The 27,589-nt window shown below is 37.0% G+C and overlaps 2 protein-coding genes across 8 annotated transcripts in view; one reads left to right on the top strand and one right to left on the bottom strand.

The window, feature by feature from the left end:
• Window positions 1-16,963, top strand: part of MIER3 (MIER family member 3) — a 78,049-nt gene extending 61,086 nt beyond the window's left edge. For all 5 annotated transcript variants that reach the window (XM_025447153.3, XM_035713544.2, XM_035713543.2 and 2 more), the window contains 9 exons: window positions 423-543; window positions 1,456-1,541; window positions 1,749-1,821; window positions 4,025-4,176; window positions 5,745-5,826; window positions 7,223-7,317; window positions 12,487-12,614; window positions 12,698-12,840; window positions 12,946-16,963. In XM_025447153.3, the coding sequence (XP_025302938.1) occupies window positions 423-543; window positions 1,456-1,541; window positions 1,749-1,821; window positions 4,025-4,176; window positions 5,745-5,826; window positions 7,223-7,317; window positions 12,487-12,614; window positions 12,698-12,840; window positions 12,946-13,403 (1,338 nt within the window). In that variant the 3' untranslated portion in view covers window positions 13,404-16,963. The remainder of the gene's footprint in view (window positions 1-422; window positions 544-1,455; window positions 1,542-1,748; window positions 1,822-4,024; window positions 4,177-5,744; window positions 5,827-7,222; window positions 7,318-12,486; window positions 12,615-12,697; window positions 12,841-12,945) is intronic.
• SETD9 (SET domain containing 9) lies at window positions 347-27,589 on the bottom strand. Of its 3 annotated transcripts, none has more exons than XM_025447155.3 (6): window positions 27,423-27,588; window positions 25,640-26,007; window positions 24,076-24,199; window positions 23,712-23,827; window positions 22,719-22,824; window positions 347-614 (listed from the first exon to the last, which is right to left on the bottom strand). In XM_025447155.3, the coding sequence occupies exons 1-6, from the start codon at window positions 27,518-27,520 to the stop codon at window positions 560-562; spliced, it is 867 nt and encodes a 288-aa protein (XP_025302940.1). In that variant the 5' UTR covers window positions 27,521-27,588; the 3' UTR covers window positions 347-559. The 3 variants fall into 3 exon arrangements, with proteins under 3 accessions (XP_025302940.1, XP_025302939.1, XP_048958769.1); XM_025447154.3 differs by lacking the exon at window positions 347-614 and adding an exon at window positions 20,397-20,835 and having other exon boundaries at window positions 27,423-27,582; XM_049102812.1 differs by lacking the exon at window positions 347-614 and adding an exon at window positions 21,048-22,177 and having other exon boundaries at window positions 27,423-27,589.

Here is a 27,589-nt window from a genome sequence, read left to right as displayed (position 1 = left end):
AATTTTTGGAAGAGAGGGGTTTTGGGGAATTTTTTGGTTTTATTTATGTTAGCAGAAAGTGAATTTAATTGTTAATCACTTAGAAATAAGGTGACTTTTGTTGTAAACTCACTAAAAAATAGCCTACAGGTTCAGATAAGCTTTCTGCTTATCTGTAAGTTAAGCAGATTATTTAAATGTATAATAGTATAGTTATTAAATATTATATATAATTAAATGTTAAGTGTTTTAAAATATTTATGTACATTATGGGAGCATTTCAGATTTACTTCTTTCAAAACTAAGGGGACTTCACCAAGTTCTTAATTGTATTGTAATACATAATATGTTTATGACTAAGATGAAATTGGTAAGGTATAATTTCTTTTTTTAATGAGATGTAATAACTTCTAACTCTAGTGCTGCGTTCTTAATTCTTATAGGAGGAGATAGCAAAAGACCTGTTGTCGGGTGATGATGAAGAAACTCAGTCTTCTGCGGATGACCTGACACCGTCTGTGACTTCCCACGAAACTTCTGATTTCTTCCCTCGGCCTTTACGATGTAAGAAGCTCAGTCATTAGTGATGAATAGTAGCACTGATGCTGTGGCTCAAGTACATTTTATGGTATTCACTAGTTTATCAGACATAAAAAAAAAAAAAGACAAAAAAATATTTTGTCAGAATATTCTCAGTGTTTAGCCGAATGGAAATACAATTTTCTTACAATCCAAATAAGATTGTAACCTTTTATTGGGATAGAGGAGAACCAACATTATTTGAAAACCTAAAACATTTGGTTAGTTTTGCAAGGCTGTGTATTTTCTTTCCCAAGATTCATCTGTTGCTATGGTAACCAATCTTAGTTCTTCAACCATGAAATTTTATGGACTTCTTTTAAAAGACCCTTTACTTTCCTGGTTTTGAAAACAGGTGCTTAAAAAGTATTTAAAAATTTTTTTAGTGATTTGATTCTTTTTTTTCTTTTTAGTTCTTGGCGTTGCCCCTTAATGTAAAAATCAGCAATATTTAAAAGGCTTTTGAAGTGAAATAATTTCTTATCTGCAACCTTGCTTATTTTTTAATGTATTTTGATTGTGGAAGAACTGTTCACTTAACAAATGCAAATACACATGCAGGTATATGTGTACAAAAGCATAATTTTGATAGACTTAATCTGCTAACTCTGGGTGAGCATAATAAGAACCTCAGTGTCTTCTGTTCTTTTTTAAGGTGACTGTAGTGGTTTTCCTTTTGCCTTCCCAAACTATTTGATAGTAGACCAAAACACTTTTCTTAGTATTTTTAGTGTCTTAATTTGCTTAGTGTTAAAATGTGAGCATACTACAAGTTGAGTATATTTGTACTGATCTCATTCGACAGATTTTTATAAAATCCCATGTGCCAGGCACTCTTCTGGGTACTGCAAAATAGACAATAAAAACTTTTTTTAAATTTAATTTTCTTCTTTTAAGCAAATACTACATGTGATGGAGATAAGGAATCAGAAGTTGAAGATGTTGAAACGGACAGTGGTAACTCGCCTGAAGATTTGAGGAAAGTAAGTTGAGTTACCATCATAATAACTTGGTAGACAGTTTGGACTAAAATAGCTTTTTAAAACATTTGTGAAGTAATTTAAGTTAGTTTTGCTGTTGCAAGATGAAATTTCTTTTGACTCATAGTAACTGATTAATTGTTAAATAACTAATTAATTGTTTTTCAGTATATTTTTATAAGTTGTTTTTACATCTGAATTTTCTTATAGGAAATAATGATCGGTTTACAATATCAGGCAGAGATCCCCCCTTACCTTGGAGAGTATGATGGTGATGAGAAAGGTAAGTAAGGCTTTTGATTTTGATTTTGATAATATTTGTTAGGCCAAGTTACCCCTTAATATGTTTGTTTAATTATCTGATAATATACCATCCTTGGCAGTATATATTTTTCTTTTAAAGGTTTTATTTGTTTATTTGACAGAGAGAGAGCATAAACAGGGGGAGCTGCAGAGGGAGAGGGAGAAGAGAAGCAGGAAGCCCAATGTGGGGCTCGATGCCAGGGCCCTGGGATCATGACCTGAGCCAAAGGCAGATGCTTAACCGACTGAGCCACCCAGGTGCCTCTCAACCTTGCAGTGTAAAGATAGATTTGGAACCAGCAAAGGTTTAGACCTGACTTGGGAATAATATATCACAATTAACTTTGAGACTCAGAACCACTTCTCTCCCTGTGTAGTAAGGCTGCGTAGCCTTACAGGGATGCTAAGGCCCCAGTAAAGTAGTAGAATGCCTCTGCGTGTGCATCTGCTTGGCCTGTGTCTCAGTCTGGTAGAAGTGGGTAGAATGTTATGACCTGAGATAATAGGAGATTATAGCACATAGGAGATAAAATCTTCTTGGAAAGAAAACCGTTGATGAATAAAGAATCTAGAAGAAATTCTCCTCTGCAAGCCCTGAGAGAGAAGGTGGTGGAATACAAGGATTCTGTTTCATGTTTTGTATACCCCTACTTAAGTGTAATCAGTATTTCTTCACGTTTTCGTCAGATCTTAGTTATAGTTGGTTCTGAAAGTGTGGTGGAGAATAAAAATACAGGTACACTTCCCTAGCTGAACTTGGGAAGCCTGAAGATTTGGCCATGTGTGTTTTCTGTAGAGTCGATTTGTCCATGTGACATCATGGGGCCAACGCAGCATAGCTGCACAACCCTTCCTGAGTTTTTCTTTCTTCCTTTGCTCTGTTAGGTTATCCTCCATTTAAAGGAAGGGAGGACTGGCTACCTTAGGGTAGTTAGCGTTGGCAGCCCCTAGCAACAACATTTTCCTAAACTGCTTTCGAAATGATGTCCTAGGAAGGCAAACAGTAGCTGATCTTCAGATGACCAGCCTCTCCATTCCCCACCCAAATGACACAAACCCTTGAAGTCAAGAACATGCTCAGCTGCTCTCAGTTCTTAGATTAAACATAATGGAGGTAATCATCTCTCAGTGGTACACATTCAGGAGGGAAGGTGTACCTTCTCCGTACTTGAAGGGAATAAACTCAAACTCTTTTACCTATTTCAGTTTTAACAAAGAAGAAAGGAAATTTACATTAAAAGTCATTCTTACTGGTTCACAGGCACATTTTATTTTTAACTTTCCTGCTCACTGGGAACAATAATGCCTGCCTCACACAGTTGAGAATATATAAAGCATTTATCCTGCTCTTTGGTACATAGTGCGGTAAATTATTTTATTAGCTATATTTAGTACTTATCATATACTTGAAGAATGCATTGTACTTGAAGCAATGAGATACTTGGCCATCTATGTTACTTTATTGTGTGAAGTAGATGCTTTAAGTATGGTAGCAATATGTGCGTTAATAGATTTATACATCTTGTTTTAGTGACATTTCACTTATTAATATATCAACCTCTTTAAGAGATTTTAGAAAGTTTATTTCTCTTACTGTTAATAATTCTTTTCCATTTTTGATTAATCTGCATCCTCCTGTAAGTAAAATTCACCCTTTGGGAGAAAATCAGTAAAGTAAAAACCTACCTTTCTTAGGTATTTTATTATTCACAGATATTTTGTTTTTTATTTATTTTTGTTTGTTTTATTTGTTTGCAGTTTTAAATCTGTATACACATCATAGAGGCAGTTAGGGAGTTTAAGAGATAACCTCAAGAAATTCCAGTGAGGTTATTAAAGAATTTATACATGTTATTTTTACCCCCTCATTAGGAGAATATAAAACACCCTTCAAGGGTTTACATTAGATTTTACTAGGCATTGATGCCTTCTGATAGGTTAGTTAAATCCAACCGTGAAAAATCTCTTGCTCTAGCCACTGAAACACTTGGCCCTTAATAAAGTTAAAAAAATGTTTTATATCTTCACTAAGGCAAGAGTCACCTTGCCTGACAACCAAATTGCTGTTATTCTCAAAGTTAGTTGTTCCAGTGTAAAGCATATCAAAGAAAAGGAAGAACAGTTGTATACATCTGTGAGTGTGTTCACTATTTTTAATGTGTTAATGGAATTTTCTTTATCAGTGTATGAAAATGAAGACCAGTTACTTTGGCGTCCTGGTGTGGTTTTGGAGAGCAAAGTTAAGGAGTACCTTGTTGAGACCTCATTAAGAACTGGAAATGAAAAAATAATGGATAGGATATCTGCAGGAACACACACAAGGGACAATGAACAGGTATACTCCAATTTCTGTTGAAACAGCTGCTAACTGGTCTCTTCTTGATTTTCCTTTTTAAGGGGGAGGGGGCAGGGAGGTCAGAGAGAGAATCAGGTTCCCCGCCCAGCCCATAGTGTGACTCAGGGCTCAGTCGCACAACCCTGAAATCAGGAGTCAGATGCTTAACTAAGCCAGTGAGGTGCCCTTCTTAATTTTCTTATATTTGGTTCAAATATTTTTTGCATGTGAACAGGATATCTTTTTTTCTGAGAGATTTTTAAAACTTGGAAAATACTGGTTTAAAAAAAGTCCCAAGTCCTCATGATAACCACCCCACATTGTTTCACGCTTTCTTTTCTGTTTTTTTCTTCTATGCATATGCACACACCTTAATTTGAATCACTTACTTTCCTTTGCCATTGAGAATTTTTTCAATGATGACAGTATGTTCCATCCTGTGGCTATAATGTCATTTAAACATTCTCTATGGTTGGACTTGTAGATTTTATAATAAAGGTATTTTTTGGATTATTCTTGAACTTTATTCAAGAAGTGTTGGAAAGTATTATCTATTAAGATTGTATAAATTCGCTTTGTTAAGCACTGTGTACCTAGAGAGGCAGGATACTATTGATTGTATGTGGGATGGGGCTGGGAATACTGCCTAATAAGGGTTTTTTTGGATGCCCCTAGTTTTGTCTTCTGACATCATTTTCTCCCTCTCATATACTTTTCACTCTGTATCTTTAACAACCTCAGTGATCCTAAGTGAAATAGCAATCATCTACTTACACTTATAATGGTTATCGTCTTTTTAAAATTAAAGATGGATACTGATTTATCAGATGCTTTTTTAGCAGCTAGATTATATTTTAATGATTACTTATGTCCTGATCATTAACCTATTGATGTATTAATAGGTTTACTAATATTGAGCCATCTTTGCCTTCCTTGGAAATACCTGGGAAGGTAGATTATTACTTAACTCTCAGTTAAGTTCTCTCTGCTGCTATTTAGTGTATTTATAATTCCAAACATTTAATGAGAAGAAATTCTAATATTTAGAAAATGACACCCTTCATAGTAGACCATGAGACCATTATAAACCCTAGTCATCAAGTACCATCCTTTTATTCTAGGCCTGCTTCTGTTCACTTTTATTAGCACTCTGAAAGGCAGGGAGTAGGTGATATCAAGAAACAAGACCACAGTTCTAATTTATCCCAATTAGAAAAAAATCATCTACAATGGGGAAATTTGCCCCGGCTCAGATGGGCGGGGAATTAAAAAAACAAAAGTCAAGATTGATACTGGTGGGTGTCTTCTGAGGGGTAGAGTGAAAATGAACAAACCCCTGGTATGCCAGAGGCCATCACCAGGATAGTTAAGTAGAGTAAATGTTTGAGCAAGCAAAAGCTCCAAATGTCTTGCATTTAGGGAGCATGTCAGGCAGTATTTGTCAGGACTCTTACTAGTCTTGTTTGTTTTTTCTTTTTGTTTTGTTTTTCTTCCTGCTTTAATGCTGTTAAGTGTGTATTTCTGGTAATTTTTATTGAATAGGTTTTTTCCTCCCCTTTCTCTTATAGGCATTATATGAACTTCTCAAGTGTAACCATAATATAAAGGAAGCAATTGAAAGGTACTGCTGCAACGGAAAGGCATCTCAAGGTAAGAAACACTTGGAATCAAGACAGGGAAATGATAGGGGATGCTCATTTGGGGATTAGAATAAGCAAAGTATTGTAAAGGATGGAACAGTCCTGTATCACTTTTGTAAGATCGTTGTTCATCTTCATAGCCAATAATTTTTTCCTTTTCTTGCCCTCTATTTTTAGACGTACCAGAGATTGTTCAAATACAAATTAGTTATCCCCCTGTCACCTCCACTTTCTTGAAGAAATAGTTACAGAACAAAGCAGACCCCAGAGATGACAATATATCCAAAGTAATTAAAAAGAATGATTTTATGATTTCATTGGAAAAAAAGTTTTTTCTTTTTTTTAAATCAAACAGGAAATGAAAAGGAGATCAAAGATAAAAAAAAAAACATGTATAATATATTCCATCAAATTTATTATAAGAAGGGTATTTTTAGTAATCATGTAGTGAAATTTTTATAATGCTTAGGCTTTGTTTTGTGTGTATCAAGGAAAATAACTTTAATTTCAGTAGTTTTGTCATATATTGCATGCACCATAGCTTTCATTAAGTATATATAGAATGAAATGATACTCAGTAATATTTTATAAATGATCTGGAAAAATAGGCTGAAAACCGTACATTTAAATTTGTAGGTTGAGATAGTCTGTTGAATTGTTTTTCGTAAAAGTTGGTCTTTTGAGAAAATTATTTCCTCCTAATCTCAAAAACTAGATGTGGGTTTTTCTTTAGTTCAAACTATGTTTTATCTTCATGGTAGACTACTCTTAATGGAGACCTGTCCCCAGTGTCTTTGAGTGAAGAACTTCAAGTTTCCTCTGCCCCAGAGTTGAGGGCACTAACATTAGTGTCTTCTGAGAAGTTGAATGGGATTTAGTCTTTTGAGAGCATGGGCTGTTTCTTATTTCCATTGGGTTTCCAGAGTGTAGCACTCTGCAAACTGACTTAAAATAAGTATGTTTTGATTTTTTATGGTCTTTAGTTAAAAGCCTATGGTTTTGATACAATACCAAAATAGGCTTTTTTTTTTCATAAAGGAAATAAACTTTTTTTTCTAATTTGAAAAAATACATGCACATTGTTTAAAAAAATCAGAAAAACAATGAGCATAAATTATAGAAAAACATTACATTCTTATCCTACCATGCAGAGAAAAAAACACCAGTGTTTATATTTTGGTATTGTTGTTTTTAAATAAGTTTTGTATTGTGCTTATTTTTGGTAATCCTAACTGAAACCTGCATATAGAACTCTGTGTGTGTGTGTATGTGTGTGTGTGTGTGTGAGAGAGAGATTGAGGGAGAGAGAGTTCATGGCCTTTTATAGGGGAAATGTACTGAAAGTAAACTAGCAATTCATATAAAAGAGCCCTGAGGCCAATGAAGTTTCTTTTTAAATTTCTTAGAAGGAATGACTGCATGGACAGAAGATGAATGCCGGAGCTTTGAACATGCACTCATGCTTTTTGGAAAAGATTTTCATCTTATACAGAAGAATAAGGTAAGTTAGGCAAATTCATACAGATTGCTTAGTAATTACAATGAATATATGCAAATATGTTTTAAGTCACCTGGGTAGCAAAAAGGGAAGATTTTGCTAATGCTTTCCGGACATTAACATTTCTTAACATTGCTCTAAACATGACTGGGATTTGCCATGGCCTGCTCATGGTATGGCTGATAGTGTACTCACCTGTCTTTTGACATACATAATTGTTACCCTTTACTCATAATTGTTTACCCTTTACTATATTTTGCAGGTAGTCTTAGCCTTATACCATTTTTCTTGACTTTGATTTCTTTCTAAGCTATTCAGAGGTTTGTGGCCTCAAAATGTTTTCTCTTTAGCAGCTAGAACTATAGTTGCTCAAAGAGAAAACATTGGTTACTAGAACCGACTATAAATGTTCTAATAACATAAAATGCTGGTGAGGTTGTGGAGCAGCAGGAACTCTCATTGATTGCTGATGAGAATGCAAAATAGTGTGGCCACTTTAAAAGACAGTTGGGAGGTTTCTTGCAAAGCTAACCATACTCTTAACCATATGGTCTAGCAGTTGTACTCATTGGTATTTATGCAAATAGCAGGTTTAATCATAATTGCCAGAACTTGGAGACAATTAAATATCCTTTGAGGTGGATGGGTAAGTACACCCTGAGAGGTAGATGTATAAATACACTGTGGCACATCCAAACAATGGAATTTTATTCAGTGCTAAAAGGAATGAGCTATCAAGCTTCAAAAAGACATGGGGGAACATTTAAATGCATATTGTTAAGTCAAAGAAGCCAATCTGGAAAGGCTGTATACTGTTTGATTTCAACTATATGATATTATGGAAAAGGCAAAACGGTGGCAACAGTAAATCAATGGTTTCAAGATTTGTCATAGAGGGAGGGATGAATAATAGACACAGTGTAGAGGATTTTATAGGATGGTGAAACTATTTTGCATAATACTATAATGGTGGATATATGTCATTATATATTTGTCAGTACCTTATAATGTCTAATACTTGAGTGAACCCTAATCCAAATGATGGACTTTAGGTACTAAGGATATGCCGGTGTAGATACATCGACTGTAACATGTACCGCTGTGGCGGAAGCTATGCATGTTTGGAAGCAGGAGATGGTTCCTAGGAACTCTGTGCTTTCTGCTCGCGTCAGCTGTAAACCTAAAACTGCTCTAAAAAATAAATTCAGTTTTTAAAAAAGTGTCTACATGTGTATATTCTAATAGTTTGGAATAATTAAAATATGCTTTGTTTATTATTATCTCTTCATCCTAAAGGAACATGAGATTCTGAAGTATGTAGGTGGGTAGGTCAAGATCATATTTCTTTTTCATTAATTTTATTTTTTAGAACAAATTTTTACCGAAAAATTGACCAGAGAGTACACAGGGTTCCCATATACCCCTTAACACATATGCAGCTTCCACTATTATTAATATCTTACATTAGTGGGATACATTTGTTACAACTAATGAACCAATATTGATATATTATTAACTGAAGTCTCGATACATAATGGTTTACATAATGGTTCACTTTCTGTGTTTTATGGTTCTGACAAATGTGTAATAACTTTACCATTACATATATAATGATACTCACTGTTATAGCATCATATGGAATAGTTTCACAGTCCTAAAATCCCTTGCACTCCAACCAGTTCCAATCTCTTCCTCATTCCCTTCTACCCCAGTAGCTGTCTCTATACTTTGGCCTTTTCAGGATGTCATATGGTTGGAATCCTATACTATGTAGCCTTTTCAGAATGGCTTCTTTGACTTAGCAATATGCATTTTAAGGATTTCTTTGTGTCTTCATGGCTTGATAGTGTATTTTGTTTTAACACCTTTCTCTTTATTTCATTGTATGGATATACCTAGTTTATCCATTCACCTATTGAGGCACATCTTGGTCTCATTCAAGTTTTGATAGTTATAAGCTGCTATAAATATCTAGAATGAAGGTTTTTGCACAGACTTAAGTTTTCAACTCCTTTGGCTAAATGCCAGTGAGTGGGATTGCTGGATTCTATGGTAAGAGTATGTTTCGTTTTGTAGAAAACCTTCAAAACGTCCATTAAAGTGGCTTTACCATTTTGCATTCCCACCAGCACTGTGTTCCTCTTGTTACACATTCCTCCAGCATTCAGTGTTGTGAGAGTTTTAGATTTTGGCTGTTAAAATAAGTGTGTAATGTATCTTGGTTGTTTCATTTGCATTTCTTTGATGACATAAGATGTGGAGCATCTATTCATTTGCCTATTTGCCATGTGTGTATCTTCTTTATGAGGTGTCAAGACCTTTAACCTGTTTTTTAATTGAGTGATTTGTTGCCTTGTTGAGTTTTAAGTGCTCTTTACATATTTTGGATAGTAATTCTTTATCACATTTGTGTTTTGCAGCTATTCTCTCCTTGTATTTGGCTGTCTTTTCATTCTCCTAACAGTGTCTTTTGCAAAGTAGAAGATTTTAATTTAAACTTCAACTAATCAAATTTTCTTTTAAAAGATCATGTTTTTAGTGTTACATCTAAAAAGTTATTGTTATCTGCAAGGTCATCTAGCTTTTCTCCTACGTTATCTTCTAGGAGCTTTATAGTTTTGCATTTCACATTTATGTCTATATTCCATTTTTAGTTTATGTGAAAGTTGTTAATATCTATGTCTAGTTTCTTTCTTTGTTTTTGTTTTTGTATGTGGATATCCAGGTGTTCTAACACCATTTGTTTAGAAGACTATCCTTCATTGCATCACCTTTACTCTTTGTTAAGGATTAGTTGACTACATTTGTGTGGGTCTCTGGGCTCTCCATTCTCTTGCATTAATCTTTGTGTCTTTTTTTTTCACCAGTAGCACACTGTCTTAACTACTGTAACTTTATAGTAAGTCTTGGTTGGGTAGTGTCCTTCAACTTTGTTCTTCTCTTTTAATATGGTATTGCTATTCTGTTTTTTGCCTTTCCATGTAAGCTCTAGAATTAGTTTGTCAGTCTTTGCCAAGTAACTTGCTGAGATTTTGATTGGGATTGCCCTGAATCTATATGTCAGGTTGGGAAGAACTGACAGTTAGTTATGAGTTTTCTACCCATGAATGGGAATCTCTCTCCATTTATTTAGATCTCTGATTTCTTTAATCATGATTTTATAGTTTTCCTCACATAGGTCTTACATGTACTTTGTTAGATTTGTACCTAAATATTTCATATTTGGGGTCCTAATGCAAATGTTACTGTATTTTTAAATTTTACATATTGGTTGTTTTTTGCTGGTATATAGGCAAGCAGTTGACCTTTGCATAATAATCTTGTATCCTGTAACCTAGCTATTTATTAGTTCCATGAGTGTTTTGCTGATTCTTTGGAATTTTCTATGTAGACAATCATATCTGTGAAGAGACAGTTTTATTTCTTCCTTCTCAATTTGTATACCTTTCTTTTTTCTTGTTTTATTGAATTGGCTAGACCTTCCTGTAAGATGTTGAATAGTTTAATGCCTTTTTTGTATGTATGAACACCTAATGTTTTTTCAAAGATGAGATGAAATATTTAATTAGTAGATAAAACATTTTTAAAGAAGTCTGGATTGTTTAAGTCAAAATAAAACATAAGTTTTGCAGTGATTTATGAAATCTATCCATTCATTCCATAAATAATTAAGTTCTACCATTTGCCAGACATTGTTTTATGTGCTAGAGATGCATCAGTGAATAAGACAGGAAAGGTCGGGATCCCTGGATGGCGCAGCGGTTTAGTGCCTGCCTTTGGCCCAGGGCGCGATCCTGGAGACCCTGGATTGAGTCCCACGTCAGGCTCCCGGTGCATGGAGCCTGCTTCTCCCTCTGCCTATGTCTCTGCCCCTCTCTCTCAATCTGTGTGACTATCATAAGTAAATTAAAAAAAAAAAAAAAAGTCTCTTATGGCTTGTTTCCCTCTCTCCTTTAAAAAAAAAAAAAAAAAAAAAAAAAAAGACAGGAAAGGTCTCTGTCCCCAAGAAGCCTACATTCACCACAAACACAGTGAATGATGTTTATTGAAATGTATAATTTATTTTTAAGATTTTATCTAGTGATTTGACAGAGCACTAGTAGGCAGATCAGCAGGCAGAGCGGTAGGCAGATGGAGAGGAGAGAGTCTGTGCGGGGCTTGATCTCAGGACCCTGGGATCATGACCTGAGCCAAAGGAAGACTTACATTTGTGTGGGTCTCTGGGCTTAACCGACTGAGCCACCCTGGCATCCCTGAAATTTCTTTATTGGATACTGATTAAGCAGTGGAGAAGGCGTGTATTAGATAAGGACACGGAAGTTTGTATTTCTGAACTCATACATGGAGCTATATACAGTTTGAGCAGCTCTAGTCTGGATGTGGAGCCAAGTTGTCAAGGCTCAAATTTTATTATTGTGTGGTGGTTGTTTTTGAGAAACTTTGTTGGAGCTGTGAACCAAACTCATGTTGAAGGAAAACACCTTGCCCTTTAGCTAGCAAATCATCTTTATCTCTTTTGCATTATGGAACCTTTTGATAAGCTGATGAAGCTGCATTCCTTCTCCCCAGGAAAGTGTACCTGCATATAATTTTGAAATTTAATAGATACCAGTGAATTCTGTTCATGGACTTCTTGAGGTTAAGAACTCCTGTGGCAGTCAAAATCATAGTGAGAACTCAGTGAGGAAAAGTAAAGGCTGCCAGTGCTTTAAGATTTTCAGTAAAGGTGGAAGATCATTTCTGGATACACATTTTTATAAATGAACATATTCTGACTTAAATAACCTTGGGCTTTTGAAGGTATCCTTATGATTAAATAGTGTAAATATAAGCACACTTTTTATAAGTAAAATGTTTAGAATTTATAATTGGGAGGATAGAAAATAAGACCCATGGATTGAAGCTATAGTGTTGTTAAAAAAAAAAAAAAAAACTAACAAAAAACAAGCCAGTGAGGTGCCTTTGTTAGGTCAGTTGGTTATGCATTTGCGTTTGGCTCAGAATCCTGGGATTGAGCCCTGCATCAGGCTCCCTGCTTACTGGGGAGCCTGCTTCTCCCTCTCCCTCTGCTTGTGCTTTCTCTCTCTCCCTCTGTCAAATAATAAAATCTTAAAAAAAAAGTTACTTAAAAATAGGTCTGTTGATTTCTATTTAAAATTTTAACTTTTTTAGGTGAGAACTAGAACAGTTGCTGAATGTGTAGCATTCTACTATATGTGGAAGAAATCTGAACGTTATGATTACTTCGCTCAACAGACAAGATTTGGAAAGAAACGATACAACCATCACCCTGGAGTTACGTAAGTACCGTGGGCTTGATTTTAAAGGCTTCTGGTTTTAACTGTGATATGCAGTCTTGAAATTATTGGGGTACATTTTTTAGGGACTATATGGATCGTTTGGTAGATGAAACAGAAGCTTTGGGTTCAACCGTAAATTCTTCAGCCTTAACTTCTAATCGACCTGAGCCGCTTCCTGATCAACAGCTGAACATTCTCAACTCTTTCACTGCCAGTGACTTGACAGGTAAAATGAGCATCTTTTTTTTTTCTTTGGCTTAGGGCAAAATTGTGTCCTCTTTGTTTCATGACTTGGGACCATGTATTTAAACCATTTTCTCTTTCTTTTTAGCTCTGACCAACAGTGTGGCAACTGTGTGCAACCCTACGGATGTGAATTGTTTGGATGATAGCTTTCCTCCACTGGGCAACACACCCCGTGGACAAGTCAATCATGTGCCTGTGGTAACAGAGGAGTTACTCACCCTGCCTAGCAATGGGGAAAGTGATTGTTTTAATTTATTTGAGACTGGATTTTATCACTCGGAGCTAAACCCCATGAACATGTGCAGTGAAGAGTCAGAAAGACCAGCAAAGAGATTGAAAATGGGCATTGCTGTTCCTGAATCCTTTATGAATGAGGTTTCTGTAAATAATTTGGGTGTGGACTTTGAAAATCACACGCATCACATCACCAGTGCCAAAATGGCTGTCTCTGTGGCGGACTTTGGCAGTCTGTCTGCCAGTGAGACCAATGGTTTCATCGGTGCCCATGCTCTGCATCAGCATGCCGCCCTTCACTCAGAGTGACAGGAGTGAAGGGCCCAAAAACAGTGGGTGTGCAGTACCAGTAAACTTGAGGAAAGGATCAGGTTTGCTTAGTCTTTCACTGGAAGTTTGAACCTTTTTCACTATGACATCAGTGATGTCAGTATGTATAGAACTATATCTTGATTTATCAAGAGTATTTTCATTTTTCAATCCATAAATGTGGAAATAAACTATGATTAGCAGAGTTGGGAACTAAGATTGAACTCTGTGGTGCAGCTTTAAGCTCTGCTTATCTCTTCCTCATCCCCCAGTACCTCTTCTCCACTCCCTTCTTTTTCTATTCTTTTCTGTTCCCCACTGCCCTCACTCCCAGTTTTAAACCTGTAGACAGAGGCCACCAGCTCAAAACCAGCACAGATGTTCTGAACTGAATGGAGTGGCTTCTTTTCGTGTAAATTCCTTTTGCCGTAATGGATGCAGTGGAATCACAATGTTTACAGGTACCGATCCCAATCCCTGCTCAATGTAGCATTTTTTGGTTTTATTTTCTTAATTAAATAAAAGCAGGGGTAGGTTTCTTTAAACTGCACAAACATGCAAGGATTTTTTTTTTTAAATGGAAACTTCTCTCATGTTACTCAACTAGAGCACTTCAGTTTACAAAACAGCAAGTCCATCTTTATGGAAGCCAGCACAAGGAACCGCGTGCACATTATGAAGACGCTTGCTTGGATCCTGTTTAAAAATTCTAGACCAGGGCTACCTTACACAGAATCGGTCATTTTACTGTGGGAAGAGTTCTGTGTACCTTCATTTATTGGCTAAAAATTCGGCATTTGAAGATGTGGTATTCAGATGGGGTTTTGTCCACCATTGTCAAGATTATTATTGTACAAATCATACTGGTCGTTAATAATTTAGTTTATCCTGAGGCAACTGACTTACAGGACACAGTCTACAAAGCCTAGGATGTTGCCACTCAATGGTTTACATTTTGGGACACTTCTTAAGTTGTTTGTAGCACTGCAGTTCAAAGTGTTAATATTTTGGAGGGACTTCTAGATTTTACACTTAATGCAGTAGAACCTTGAAGTATATTTAAACTTTTTTGTTTAGCTTGAACAGTTGGCAAGAAAAATGTGAGTTTCTATCTGAAATAGAATGGTACTTTACCACTTTAAGTTTTAAAAAGTGAGAGACGTTCAGATGCATCTCAGACTCAGTTTTATCTTTATTCCAGACATTGTGAATGAGAAGCCATTGTCCTAAACTTTGGCCTTTTTGCTCTTTAAGTTAAAAGGTGAAATCAAACAATATGTAATACAGTATTAGGGTGTAATAAGCTTTGCTTTTAGAATTTAGTTTAAAACAGAATTTTGCTTTGGGTTGGTTTTTTTTTGTTTTGTTTTGTTTTGGTTTTTTTGCACCGTCTTAATTTTCAATTGCTACTAGTTGTCTTGCTTTGCAAAAAACTTAAATGTTTGGCTGCAGTGCTTATATTTGTAAGAATAAGTTGCTTCAAGGTTGTGCTGATGAATAGATAGGTTGTAGTGACCTTAGTAGTGATGGAAAAGGGAGGGTATTTATTATACAAACTGTGAACTGCAATGACATCCTTAGTTTTGGATGATGTGTATTCTTATTTTTCTTTGCAGCATTTTAATGAAGATTGCTTTGAAGTGTTTACGCAGTAGCATATTTACTATAAAATTTAGTTTAGCACAGTGGACAAAAGTAGTTAAATTAATAACTTAAAATCAGTCTCTAATTTATACATCTAAAGTCTAGCATTCCTGTATGCACACAGTAAATAATGGGTAGCCTGGGCTCTGTGTTGCTTTAAGATATTTTTATCCAAGTTATCAGCTTCTTATTGCTGTGGTGTTGTGCTAAACTTTGAACCTTATTTCTTTTGTTAAAAATCAGTATACCTTTTATAATTTAGTAAGATACTGGCCATAATCTTCCATTGTTTTAACTTTGATTTTCACTCTGGGTTTACAGTGGCTGGTTTGTATAAAGTAATTTACACAAAGATGACTGAATGCTAATACCAGTTGCACTTAAATGAACATGCCCATTCTCAGTAGCTGATGCAGTAACATATTCAGTTTATCTATGCATTGCTGGGATCTTGATAAAAGATGGAAACAGTGTTTCTTATCTAAAGTTTTGATTATCAGCAAGTTGAATGGACACTTTAGTTATTTAAATAAAGATTTTTGACCAAAATCCAGAAAATGATATGAGAGAAAAATAAATTCCAGCTAGTTTAATAGATTTTTAAATGTCAATCTGATTTTAGCCTCTTAGAGAGTGCTAACTAGCTGGTAACGTTTACTTTTAATTCCTTGTTAAAATGAGGCAATAATTTGCAAGATTTTTGTATATATATGTGTAAATTCTTCATATCTTTTTAGATCTAATTCAATATTTTCTGACTGCTTCTGCCATGTATAATACCATTTTTGTGCATGCTTGATGTGACATTCATAAATTGTACCACTATGACTTTATCCATGTAAAATAGCTATTTATTGAATTTTCTTTTGAACGCTGGGTTTACTGGGTTTTTTCCCCCTCCAGTTAAGCATCTTAACAGAGAATTTGTTACTGTTTATTAGAAGAATTGCGTTTGAGAGCATGAAAATTACTGATTTGCAATTTTATGAAGAAACAATAATGCCTTTATTATCAAGTGTTAAGCACAATTCTTATAACAAACTGTGATAAATTCTTTTTTTCTTTTGTCACATTATTTTCTTATGAACAAACCAAAAATCCATGGTGAGCTGTTGCATTGTTGGCTGATGTATCTTTTCTGTACAGGGAATTTGAAGAGGACAGCGGATTCATTTAGAAGTGTAACTGGTGCTGTGATTATAGCAATACTTTACTTTTGTTGGTCGTACTGCATCTTTTCCATGCTAGCTTTTTAAATGTTTGGTTTTCCTCTTGTCATGGTCAACTGCTGAATTTACTTGAAGGATGTAGAATACTGTTTAAACAATACTAAAGTGTGTACAATTAGGTCAAAGAATTGTGCAATTGTTTCCTTTTTAATTTTTAAAATTGAGGGTCATAAATATTTGAGAACGTCAGATCTAATAGAGCATAGTGATACTATTTAATTTAACCAAAGTCTCTAGTAAATATTTCAACTTTGAATGTAAACTAATGAATAAACCTGACCACCAAGGAGATTGTTTGCCCAGAGTTTCAAAGCACATTGTCTACAAATGGAAATTGAAATAATTTATAAAAATATTGACATTACTATGTTTTTTAAAAAGTTCTTAATTTTTTCACTAAAAGGAGGAAACTATTAGTTTTATTGTTAAATATGGTAGATATTAAAAATTCCTCTTAGATGACCAGTGATTCCAATTGTCCCAGTTTGAAATAAGTACCCTGTGAGTATGAGATTAATTAGTGACAATCACAACAAGTTTTAGTATCAGATGTTCAAGAGGAAGTTGCTATTGTTGCATTGATTTTAATATTTGTACATAAACACTGATTTTTTTGAGCATTATTTTGTATTTGTTGTACTTTAATACCTGGTGTACAGTTCCAGAAATAAAAATCTGGAAATCTTTTTTTTTTCTTGGTTCGTGTGAGTATTTGCGGCAATTAAATTTTTATTTAATGATCTTAAGCTATAACACATGGGTAGAAACTTAACCACTTTTCAGTTTTTTGCTGTAGTAAATATGATAGGTAAGTGTCAAAGTTGGTAGATAAAAATAAGTTTTCTTTAAATCATCTATGACAAATTTCCATCTATAATGAAGCAGCCATTCCAAAGTGAGGCTTATTATACTTTAATTCAGGAAATACTTATTGGATGTCTATTATGTTTCAAACACTGTTCTAGGTAACTTTGTATTTTAGGAAGACATATCTGAAGCTTGATCAGACTTTATTATTTGACATATTGTAAATTAGTCATTATTATCCATAGTATTCATAGTTTAGTAGACTCTAGAAAATATCTTCTCTAAACCTTCATCTTTTCAAGCTGATGATCTTGTTTTAGCCTAATTTCACAAATTTGTCCCCATTTCATTTGCTCTGAGCAGAGCTTTATCTAGTCCATTCTTTTTTTTTTTTTTTAAAGATTTTATTTATTTATTCATGATAGAGAGAGAGAGGGGCAGAGACACAGGCAGAGGGAGAAGCAGGCTCCATGCCGGGAGCCCGACGTGGGACTCGATCCCGGGAACCCAGGATCGTGCCCTGGGCCAAAGGCAGGCGTTAAACCACTGAGCCACCCAGGGATCCCCTCTAGTCCGTTCTTTTAAAAATTTTCAAAAAAAAAAAATTATTTGAGAGCATGGAGGGGAGGGACAGAGGAAGAGGGAGAGAGATTCTAGTCCATTCTTAATATGCAGTAATCAGATTGCACATAAGGTCCAGATTTTGTATAAGGACATGAAGAGGATAAAATGAAAGCAAGCCTTCTGACTCCTCTGCTTTGGTTACTTGTCTAAAACCACATTCTTTCATGCACAGCCACCACAGAACCTTAGTGTGCAGACTGTGTGGTGGACACAAACACAGAAGTGCCTTCAGGTGGGGACAAGCACCAGTGCTTTGAATCTAGCCAAGAGTGCAGCCCAGTAACATGTGAGGGTTACAAAGCACTTCAGGCTTTTAGGGGAGGGAGGAAAGCCTTGTAGGAACAATGTCTTGTGACTTACAGACATCCTTGTTGGCCATAATGTCTGTCAGTGATGGGCTTTGAGCTTGCTGCTTCACTGACTTCTCAGAGGCCTCAGAGCGTCTGTAAGTTGGGTATTTCATTATATACACTTTGTCGTCATCCCTATGACATACATAAACTGCTGATGATTTCTCAACTAGGTAGGTGTTCTCAAATCCTCCTTTTCTGTGTGTGGATTCTCTGACAAAGCTGTGCACAGGGGCACTGCATTTGTGGTTTTAGACCAAAAGTGCTCATGTGTTCCTAGATTTAATACACTAGTTGACATTCACTTTAGTTTTGATGAGATGGCTATTATAGAGGTAAAGCCACAAAGTTGTTTTCTGGTATACGACTCCTAAAAAGCATTTCAGAAGTATGTCAGAAATGAAATGTAAGTCTGAACAATCATTTTAGTAAGAAAGATCTATGATTGTTTTAAAATATCTATGTTCTGTTAAAAAAATTCGGTCACCTCTCCAGTGCAGACCAAATCATGACACTAGGCAAGCTTTATACTCCCACCATGAGCATTTTATGAGCAGGGACCATGTTTTATTCTTTGACTCACTCAGGACCCTGTACATAGTAGGTATTCACTAAAAACATGATGACCTAAATTACCCTTATGCTAGTGGTGACTTTGCTCCTACCTTTAAAAGAAAAACTTTTTAAGACAAAAGTTAAAAGAACAGAATAAAGAAAAATCCAGATTGAACAATTGACATTTTACCATACTTGTTATTTTCTTTTCTTTTTTTTTTTAATTTTTATTTATTTATGATAGTCACAGAGAGAGAGAGAGAGGCAGAGACACAGGCAGAGGGAGAAGCAGGCTCCATGCACCGGGAGCCCGATGTGGGATTCGATCCCGGGTCTCCAGGCTCGCGCCCTGGGCCAAAGGCAGGCACCAAACCGCTGCGCCACCCAGGGATCCCTACTTGTTATTTTCTTTTTTTTTTTTTTTTTTTAACCTACTTGTTATTTTCTTATATAACATGCCTTTTTATTTTTCCTGAACTAGTTTTAAATTTTTCAATATTGCAAGAGTTCACTCCTAAATACTTTAGCCCCCGCAAATGTGTCCACAGGAGTTAGTATTTGTGTATTTTATGGTAGGTTCTGGGTAACAGGATCTTCTTGGTCAAGTTTGGTCAAGTAGAGTGTTTTTTTTTTTTTTTTTTTGTAATAAGCTTAGTCTCCCTGTTTTCCCAGGATCTTGGTGACTCAAAAGCTGAGGCTGAGAAAAAGAATCAGATGCTGTCACAAATAAACATTTACTGTCCATGCATGAAAAATCTGATACAAAGAAGGAAAGTGTAATGGGAATTTTCAGGGCTGGCAGTTGGGGATTGTAAATTTCAGTAGGATGGTGGGGCAAGGTGGCGGAGGGAGGGAATGAACCACGTGACTCTGGGGGAAGACCATGGCAGAGAAAACCAGTGCAGAAGCCCAAAGTGCAAGTGCGCCCAGCAGCTTCAAGGAGTGGCAAGGAGGGAGAAGTGCCTGGGGTAAAATGAGCAAGAGATGAGGGAAGAGGTGGTGAGTGACTATATCATATATGTGAAGCACTTGGGCATTTCTTACACTATCTGAAGGGTAATCAGAGGATTTTGAGCAGAGGTGGGTCAAGATTTGAGTTACAAGAACCTCTCTTGGTGATCCATTCGTAGAGGTAGCAGGAGTGGAAACAGGGAGGGCAATTAGAAGGCTATTGAAATTGCAATAAATGAAGTGAGGAAAGCTGTTGTTCAGGTGGTTAGAATCTGGTTATACAGGTTCCATGTTAGGATTGGAGGGGTCCATTAAGTAAAACCTCCACTCCATCCAGATTTGTAACTGAGTTAGATGCAGGAGTCAGGTGGATGGAGATCAAAGTAAGTATTACGAATGAAACTCACTGTAGAAGGTGGCTTCAGAGCTGTGGACAGCTCACTAATATTCCACCTCTGAACCAAACTCTCTCTGTCACTGGCTGGGCAGAAAGCCCACAGAGAAGGAACTAGAGCGGTTTGAACCATGGGAGCCTAGTTCTTCTCCAGAGAGGATCTCAGAAAATCACTCCTCCTCCAATGGATGGAGAGTGAGGTCAGGAACTTCACTAATGTCAGCGCTCCCCACTGAAATAAGAGAATGGGGAATACATGTCCCTCCCACACCTCCACACTTTTACCTGTATTTCCATGCTAAAGAGAGAGTACCTCTCACTTTCAAACTTTGTATATGTGTGTGAATGTTCACATAAGATTGAATTCCAATTCCCCCTTACCTAGCTAAAACAATCTTTAAATCACACATACACACACAATTCATGATTACACAACATATATTTTTGGCTTTAGTTTATTACATAAAAATACAGTTAAAATGATGGCTTGGCTGAAATTTTATAAACCACCACAAAGATATACAAAATTAAAGAAAAATTGAAAATTTAAGTTCAGGCAGTAGGTTTTAATAAGCTACTATGTAGGGGAAAGCCAATTAAAATTGAAATAGCATTACAAATTTGAAGTTGTAATGAAGCAAATAGCTTTTATCACACAATATCAATAACAAAAAATTCACATTCTAATTAGGCCTCAAAATATTTGTTCTATAGGTGGAACTAGGAGATAAAATTAACAAAAGCATTTAGAGTTAACAGCTGAGTAGAAAACCTACTTTCTAATTCACAGTTAGCTGACAATTGTATAGTAATTTGAAAAAAGCTCTTCTCCTTGTTTGATGTCCCTGAGTGCTACAAGAATGACACATCGAAGTGGGCTGAAAACAAAAAGCAAAATATACAAAAGTTCTAAGTGTTAACAGATCCAAGTTCATATTTTTAATATAACCAATACAGATTTTACAGACATAATTTTATGCAAATTCCTTACCACTGTCTAAGTTAGTTGATTCCCATGAGGATTATCCCTGATGGGGTTATCTTCTTTCTTTCTTTAAAAATTAATCAGTTAACTAATTATGTTTTAAAGTGCATTATGTCTATTCTATATCATTTAAAAAGACCACAAGTCAGTAAGTTGTTTTTTTTTTTAATTTTTTTTTTATTTATTTATGATAGTCACAGAGAGAGAGAGAGAGAGGCAGAGACATAGGCAGAGGGAGAAGCAGGCTCCATGCACCTGGAACCCGACGTGGGATTCGATCCAGGGTCTCCAGGATCGCGTCCTGGGCCAAAGGCAGGCGCTAAACCGCTGCGCCACCCAGGGATCCCTCAAGTCAGTAAGTTTTTATAACTACTTCTGAACATGTTATTTTTATGTTCAGGCTCCCAAAACTGGTATCACAAAAGCATTTTGAAATGACATTTATAATAGTTTAGCACTTTAAAATTAATTTGTATCTTGTATTCTGCAAAGCTGGAAACATTACTTAAAATCTATTGGAATTTTGGGTTTCCTGGGTGGCTCAACTGGTTAAACATCTGACTCTTGATTTTGGCTCAGGTTTTACTCTCAGGCTTGTCAATATGAGCCTCGTGTCAGGCTCTGTGCTGGGTTCGGAGCCTGCTTAAGATTCCCTCTCTCCCTCTCAAAAAATAATAATACTTTTATTAAAGTATTATATTTTATTAAAGTTAAAAATACTTTTATGGACATCATAAGACATATTTAACCTTCAATGTTTCTACTCAGTTAACATTTCCTATACTTGTTGAACAGTAATGACATTATATTCCAGAATATATGGCTAAAAACCCTAAACTGTTAGATATACAAATACACACAAATAGAAGTTATCAAGTTTTAAGTACAGAAAATAGTCTGTTTTAATCTTACAATTAATCTTACAATTTAATGGGGCCCATACAAAATAAAGTTTACTAACAACTGGCAGCTCAATGGCATTAACATTATATCTTCCTATAGCATTGTTAATACTCTACATAATTAGATTTAGAAATTGTTACTCAAATACTTTCAGTAGACTTTCCACTTAGTGAATAGAAAATAAACATTACATTACAAATACGTATTTTCTGAATATTTATCTTTTTTTCATTGTTAAGTTTCCAAACCTATGAAATTGGCAAGAGAAATAATAGTGTAATTTGGCTTTTTCCTTCAACTGGGTGCTCTCAGGTGAGATGAAGAACATGATCCTTAAAATGATTAAAGTAAGAATGTATTTGAAGATTTTTTTAAAGTAGAAAAACACAGAATCACAAAAACAATTTTAAGGTTGATACCTTATTTTTTTAAGGTTGATACTTTTAAATGACCACATAAAGATGGTTAATAAGCAGAATGAATGGAGTTAATGGATAATTTAAAATTTTTAATAAGCCTACATTAACACATTCAGGTATGATGAAAATCAAAATTTAAGTTATAAATTTTGGCTAAAAAAATTACCTCCAGTTATATATAGCTTTTTCTGGAAAAATGTGTTTTTTTTTTTTTTTAATGTTTATTTATTTGAGAGAGAGAGATATTAGGCCCTGGAGGAGGAGCAGAGAGCAAAGGAGAGAGACAAGCTTAGCAGCTTAGTGCAAAGCCCCAAGTAGGGCTTGATCCCAGGACCCCAAGATCATGACCTTAGCCAAAACCAAGAGTCAGACACTTTAATGGACTGAGCCACGCAGGTGCCCTGGAAAATGCTTTTTAAGTACAGCATAAGACAGGAGATAGAAAAAGACTGACCTTTGTTTGTCACAGCTGTAGGCAATGTTTGGAAGATACTGCTTCAGCTCTATAGGGAAAACTGCAGGCACATCAAATTCTTGATAGCAGACATTAGCTGCTCTGTCTAGGAACAAGTACATCATTTTTAGCAACAGCCATTTTACAAGGTCATGGAAAATAGTACTGAATTATGGCACTTGATGTGTGGTTTTCTCATAAGTACATGCTCAAATTAATAATCACTAATATGTTCCAGGCATTACCAGATTATCTATATGTTTTATTATTTACTTCTTTAAAAATTTATTTTAGAGATAAGAGTGCACACATGTGTGAGTGCGGGGAGAGGCAGCAGGAGAGACTCTCAAGCAGATTGCCTACCTGGCTCAGGGCCCAGCTAGGGTCTCAACTTGGGGCTCAATATCACAACCCTGAGATTATGCCTGGAGCCGAAATCAAGGGTCAGATGCTCAATGGACTAAGTCACCCAGGCGACCCTATTATTTACAGAGGCTCAGAAAGGTTAAAGATTAAGTAGAAGAGTCAGGTTTCAAGTTCACATCTCCCTAACACCAAAAGCTACGCTAAATGTAGCCAAATCAAACTTAGACTTTTGGGAAAGTCAAGCCCTATGGGAAGATAAGAGACTCAGACATGGAGCAGCAGAAAGAGGATACCAGTTTAACTTACAAGGCTCGACTGAAGTACTGACAAAATGATCTCTAAGTTCACTATTAAAACAATGCTAAAATAAGGATGATCAAAAGAGCAGTTACCAATTGTCTACATTTGTTGCAAAACCAGAAAACAGTAACTTACTCAATTAATGTATATCATTACTTCCCCAAATTCTCTACTACCTGCCCCCAGAATGTTATAGTTTACTTACAGGCTTTGAAAAGCTGAGATGTTAAATTTAACTGCCTGTGGCACTCAATTATAGGGCAAAGGAAGAAAATTACCAACTGCTGTATTTATATCCTGTCTCACAGACCCATGATGCCAACTTACCATTTGAACAATTGTTGACATACTGCCCTACAGCCAGTGGGTTACAAATTTCTGATGTTAGCCAAGTACTATCACTCATTTTGAAGGGACCAAGTCGATCCCTCCCATTGCAAGATCTGAAACAGGTGAAAGCATTGGTTAGGGATTATTCTTTTATATCTTACAATAAAATCCCAAAGTGTAAAATTAGCCCTAGAACCGAACAAGTTCAATTTCTCTTTAAAAAGTTTTGTCTTGCCAATAGGACAACTGAGTTGCCAATGAGCAGCTGCTTGAACAGATTTTTATTTAAATTGAAAAAGCCAGTGGTCATAGTCATCTTGCTGTGGTCCTATATTAAGTTTGAACATGGGCACTAACTTACCTGTATACAACTTTTGATATTCCTTTGTCATTTCCATCAATGAGTACCCCATCCAGGCATCTAAAAATAAATGGGTTTCCAATGGATTGGAAAAAAATTGGCTCATACTTCTGATATACTGTACCTATTACACAATAAGATAAAGAGATAGCAACATGTAAAAATCATAAACATATGGACTTTTCTTTGAAACAAACATAACATGAAAGGAAACATAACATGAAAAACATAACATGAAACATAACATGAAAGGAAGTGTTTTAATTTCTCTACCTTTTTCTAATATTTCACCTCCAGCCTAGATTATCACATTCTCTTGGTCTACTTTCCTCCTTTGAAGAGTGCTTAATAGTAAATGGAGCAGAGGACCAACTTGCTCACCCAGCCAAATAAAATGTGACTAGTTTAATTAAAATGTGAACACCACATCTGAGGTCCAGTTTTACAAAGTTGTGGGGGTGTTTTGTTTTGTTTTTGCTTTTTAAAGTAGACTGTGATATGACATCTATTAAAAAGTCTTTTAAGAAATGTATTTTGTTACTAACCGATTAAATAATGTACACAAAACAGGAATAAATGAGCCTGTCATTCAGGTTATTTTTCTTTTCACTGGCAATCGAGGAAAGGAGAAAATAAATATTTACTGGGCTTGTCCTGTGTACCAGGCATGCTAATCTATTAAACTTGTTTTATTTATTTAAGATTTTATTTATTTATTCATGAGTCACAGAGAGAGAGAGACAGACAGACAGACAGACAGACAGAGAGACAGAGACACAGGCAGAGGGAGAAGCAGGCTCCATGCAAGGAACCCGATGTGGGACTCGATCCTGGATCTCCAGGATCACACCCCAGGCTGCAGGCGGCGCTAAACCGCTGCGCCACCAGGGCTGCCCAAATTTGTTTTAGTATTCATTTGTTGCCAGCTTGTTCCATTTAGTCTTTGTAAAGTTAGATTAGTTGTGTAGGAGGAAACCAACTTTCTTGCTTAGGGATGTAAAATTAGAAAATAGTAGAATGACCTTTTGAAAATATTGGTCTGACTCAAACATTCACACATATTAAGTGCTACACCAAATAATACCATCTTTCTCTATTGAGCATCCTAGACAATGGTCTTTTTGCCAAGAGGCTGCTTTACTTCCCAAGTGTAGAAATGACAGGAAGGTCTTTATTCACCGATTTATGGGTTTAAATTCCACCTTTCCTGTTTTTAACCCATACTATTTTTACCTTTAGTTATCAATTATGTAAGCCAACTGACTTATTCTACAGTGCTTTCTAAGTAATTCATTTTATCAAAGTAGGCCATACTATATTCCATATTTAAACACTGACTAGAAAAATCTCTGTAAAAAGTGCATTTATTCCAACAAATATTCAAGGATGCTTTCTAACACATAAAATAATTTATGGTTAATTTCCAAATCAAGATTTAAAAATTGTGGAAGTCTGAGTTTCCAATTCAACTGCTTACGCGAAGGATTACAGGGCTATGTATTTACTTGAACTTATATTAATCAACAAACAGGAACTCTTGGCAAAGCACTAATTGTGCAATTACCAGGATACATAGATACAACCGCGCCTTTTGGTACCAATCCTCTGGTAACGAAGACACCTTTTCCAGCAGAAATCAATGAGCTAGTTGCTCGGGCAACACTGAAACCCAATGTCTTATAAAGAATCTCTTCTGGCTTAAAGTTATTTTGCTGTTGATGTCTGTGTTCAAGCAGTTTCACCCTTGGATGTTGAACTGACAGTAGGTCGTGATAGTTTGATTTAACAGTTTCTGGAAGCATAGTCAAGATATCTGATTGCTTATTGAGATCATTTATGAATAGAGCCTGGAAAACTTTCAGTAATGTTCCTAGGACATCTTCATCTGAGATAACTTTGTCTTTGGATTCCTCTGGAACATATCGGAGGGTCCTGAAAACGGGAAAAGTTTCCGTTCACTACCCTTAAACTGATAAAAGCCCGGCTTTACGCCTTCATGCCTTGAGTAACTGGCCTTAATGACGATTATTCTGTGTCTGAAGAGGATAAAACTAAGATGTTCAGAAAAAGTTGTTTGGGGGTAGTAGCTCTTGTTACCTAACTCCAGACAATACCTACCCAAGCTAACAGCAGTCAGTATCTGTGAAGGCTCTAACTGTACCAAATGCTGTTGGGTCCTTACATGATCTCTTCTTTGCAGACAGGGAAACAGGCTTGGAGATGTTGGGGAGCTTGCCCAACATCCTAAAGCTGCTAAGTGGAACAGCCAGAAACCCATACAGAGCTAGACAGTTCTTTTTTCCACTATACAGCCGTTACGTGAACATCACATAAGAATCCTCCTATTGCAATGGCTCTTTTTATAGGCGTGTAATTTCAAAGACGAACTTAACATGATACACTTTGTCACATTCTCCCCGAGGGGGTACGTACTTCTTCAGCGGCGCATGATGGTATTATTTTTACTTCTTAACTAAAGGAAAGCAATTCCCGCTTCACAATGCTATGGTAAGGATGGCCCTGAACTCACGTTTCCGCCGAATGAAACTTTGGAAAAGCTCTTTGGTTACGAACTGGCCTTCCGTGGAGCTGGCGTGGCACTGAGCGAGCGCTCAGCCAACTTCTTGCAGGTCATGCAGGTCGCTAGCACGCCGCTGCCGGGGGCCGCCGCTCGCTACGTCCCTGACCTCAACCCAACACTCCGACGTGCTTTTAGTGGCCTTTTGCTCGTTTCTCTGCGTCAGTCCAAGCTGTTACCCTCACCTGATGAACTACGGAGCTGCGAAAATAAACCTCGGGTTGGCTTTTCTAAGGGATTTCAAGCGCCTAACTGTGCCCTGGCGGAGACAAGACCACGCACCCTCACGCTATAAGAGCTTTGTTCTTTTTGACAAGTTTCTGTTTTTTGCCGGGACAGAAGCCCGGGATCAGCTGAGAACGAAAAAGGACTGAACGCGCCTCCGCCCGCGGGCAACGCCCGCCTCGCGGTCCCGGCGGCGCGGGGTACCCTGGGAGATTGGGGCACAGCCCCGCCCCCTCCGGCTCCCCGCCCCCCCGTATCCCCGCCCCCTTCGGTATCCCAGCTCTCCTCCGACGGCGCCAGCCTCGGCCCCGCCCCCTTCGGGCCCCGCCCCCTTCGGGCCCCGCCCCCCCAGGTTCCACCCACAAGGCACACCCGCCTCGGGCCCCAGAGGCCGCCCGAAGCTCCACCCCCTGAGACTCCGCTTGAAGCTCCGCCCGCCGGGGGCCCCGCCCACTCGGGGCCCACTTGCCTCCCGTCCCGCCGCCGGGTCGGCGTCGTGGGGCCGAAACATGGCGCCGCTGGCCTGCGGGTCTCGCCCTCTCACCTGGGGTTGTGGTTTAGGTTCAGCGCGATCCAGGGAACGAAGCGGTACTTGTAACGGCGCCATCGCTGCCACAGGCCCCGCAGCAGGCGGCCGGGCATGGCGGTCCCGCGGCGCAGTGACGAGGCCAGCGCGGGGAGGAGGGCCGCGGTCTCGGGCCCGCCCCGGCC

Source organism: Canis lupus, chromosome 2, assembly GCF_003254725.2.
Source record: "Canis lupus dingo isolate Sandy chromosome 2, ASM325472v2, whole genome shotgun sequence".
In the NCBI taxonomy this organism is placed as follows: domain Eukaryota; kingdom Metazoa; phylum Chordata; class Mammalia; order Carnivora; family Canidae; genus Canis; species Canis lupus.
Note: the sequence above shows the minus strand (reverse complement) of the source record. Positions and strands in the feature narration are given on the sequence as shown.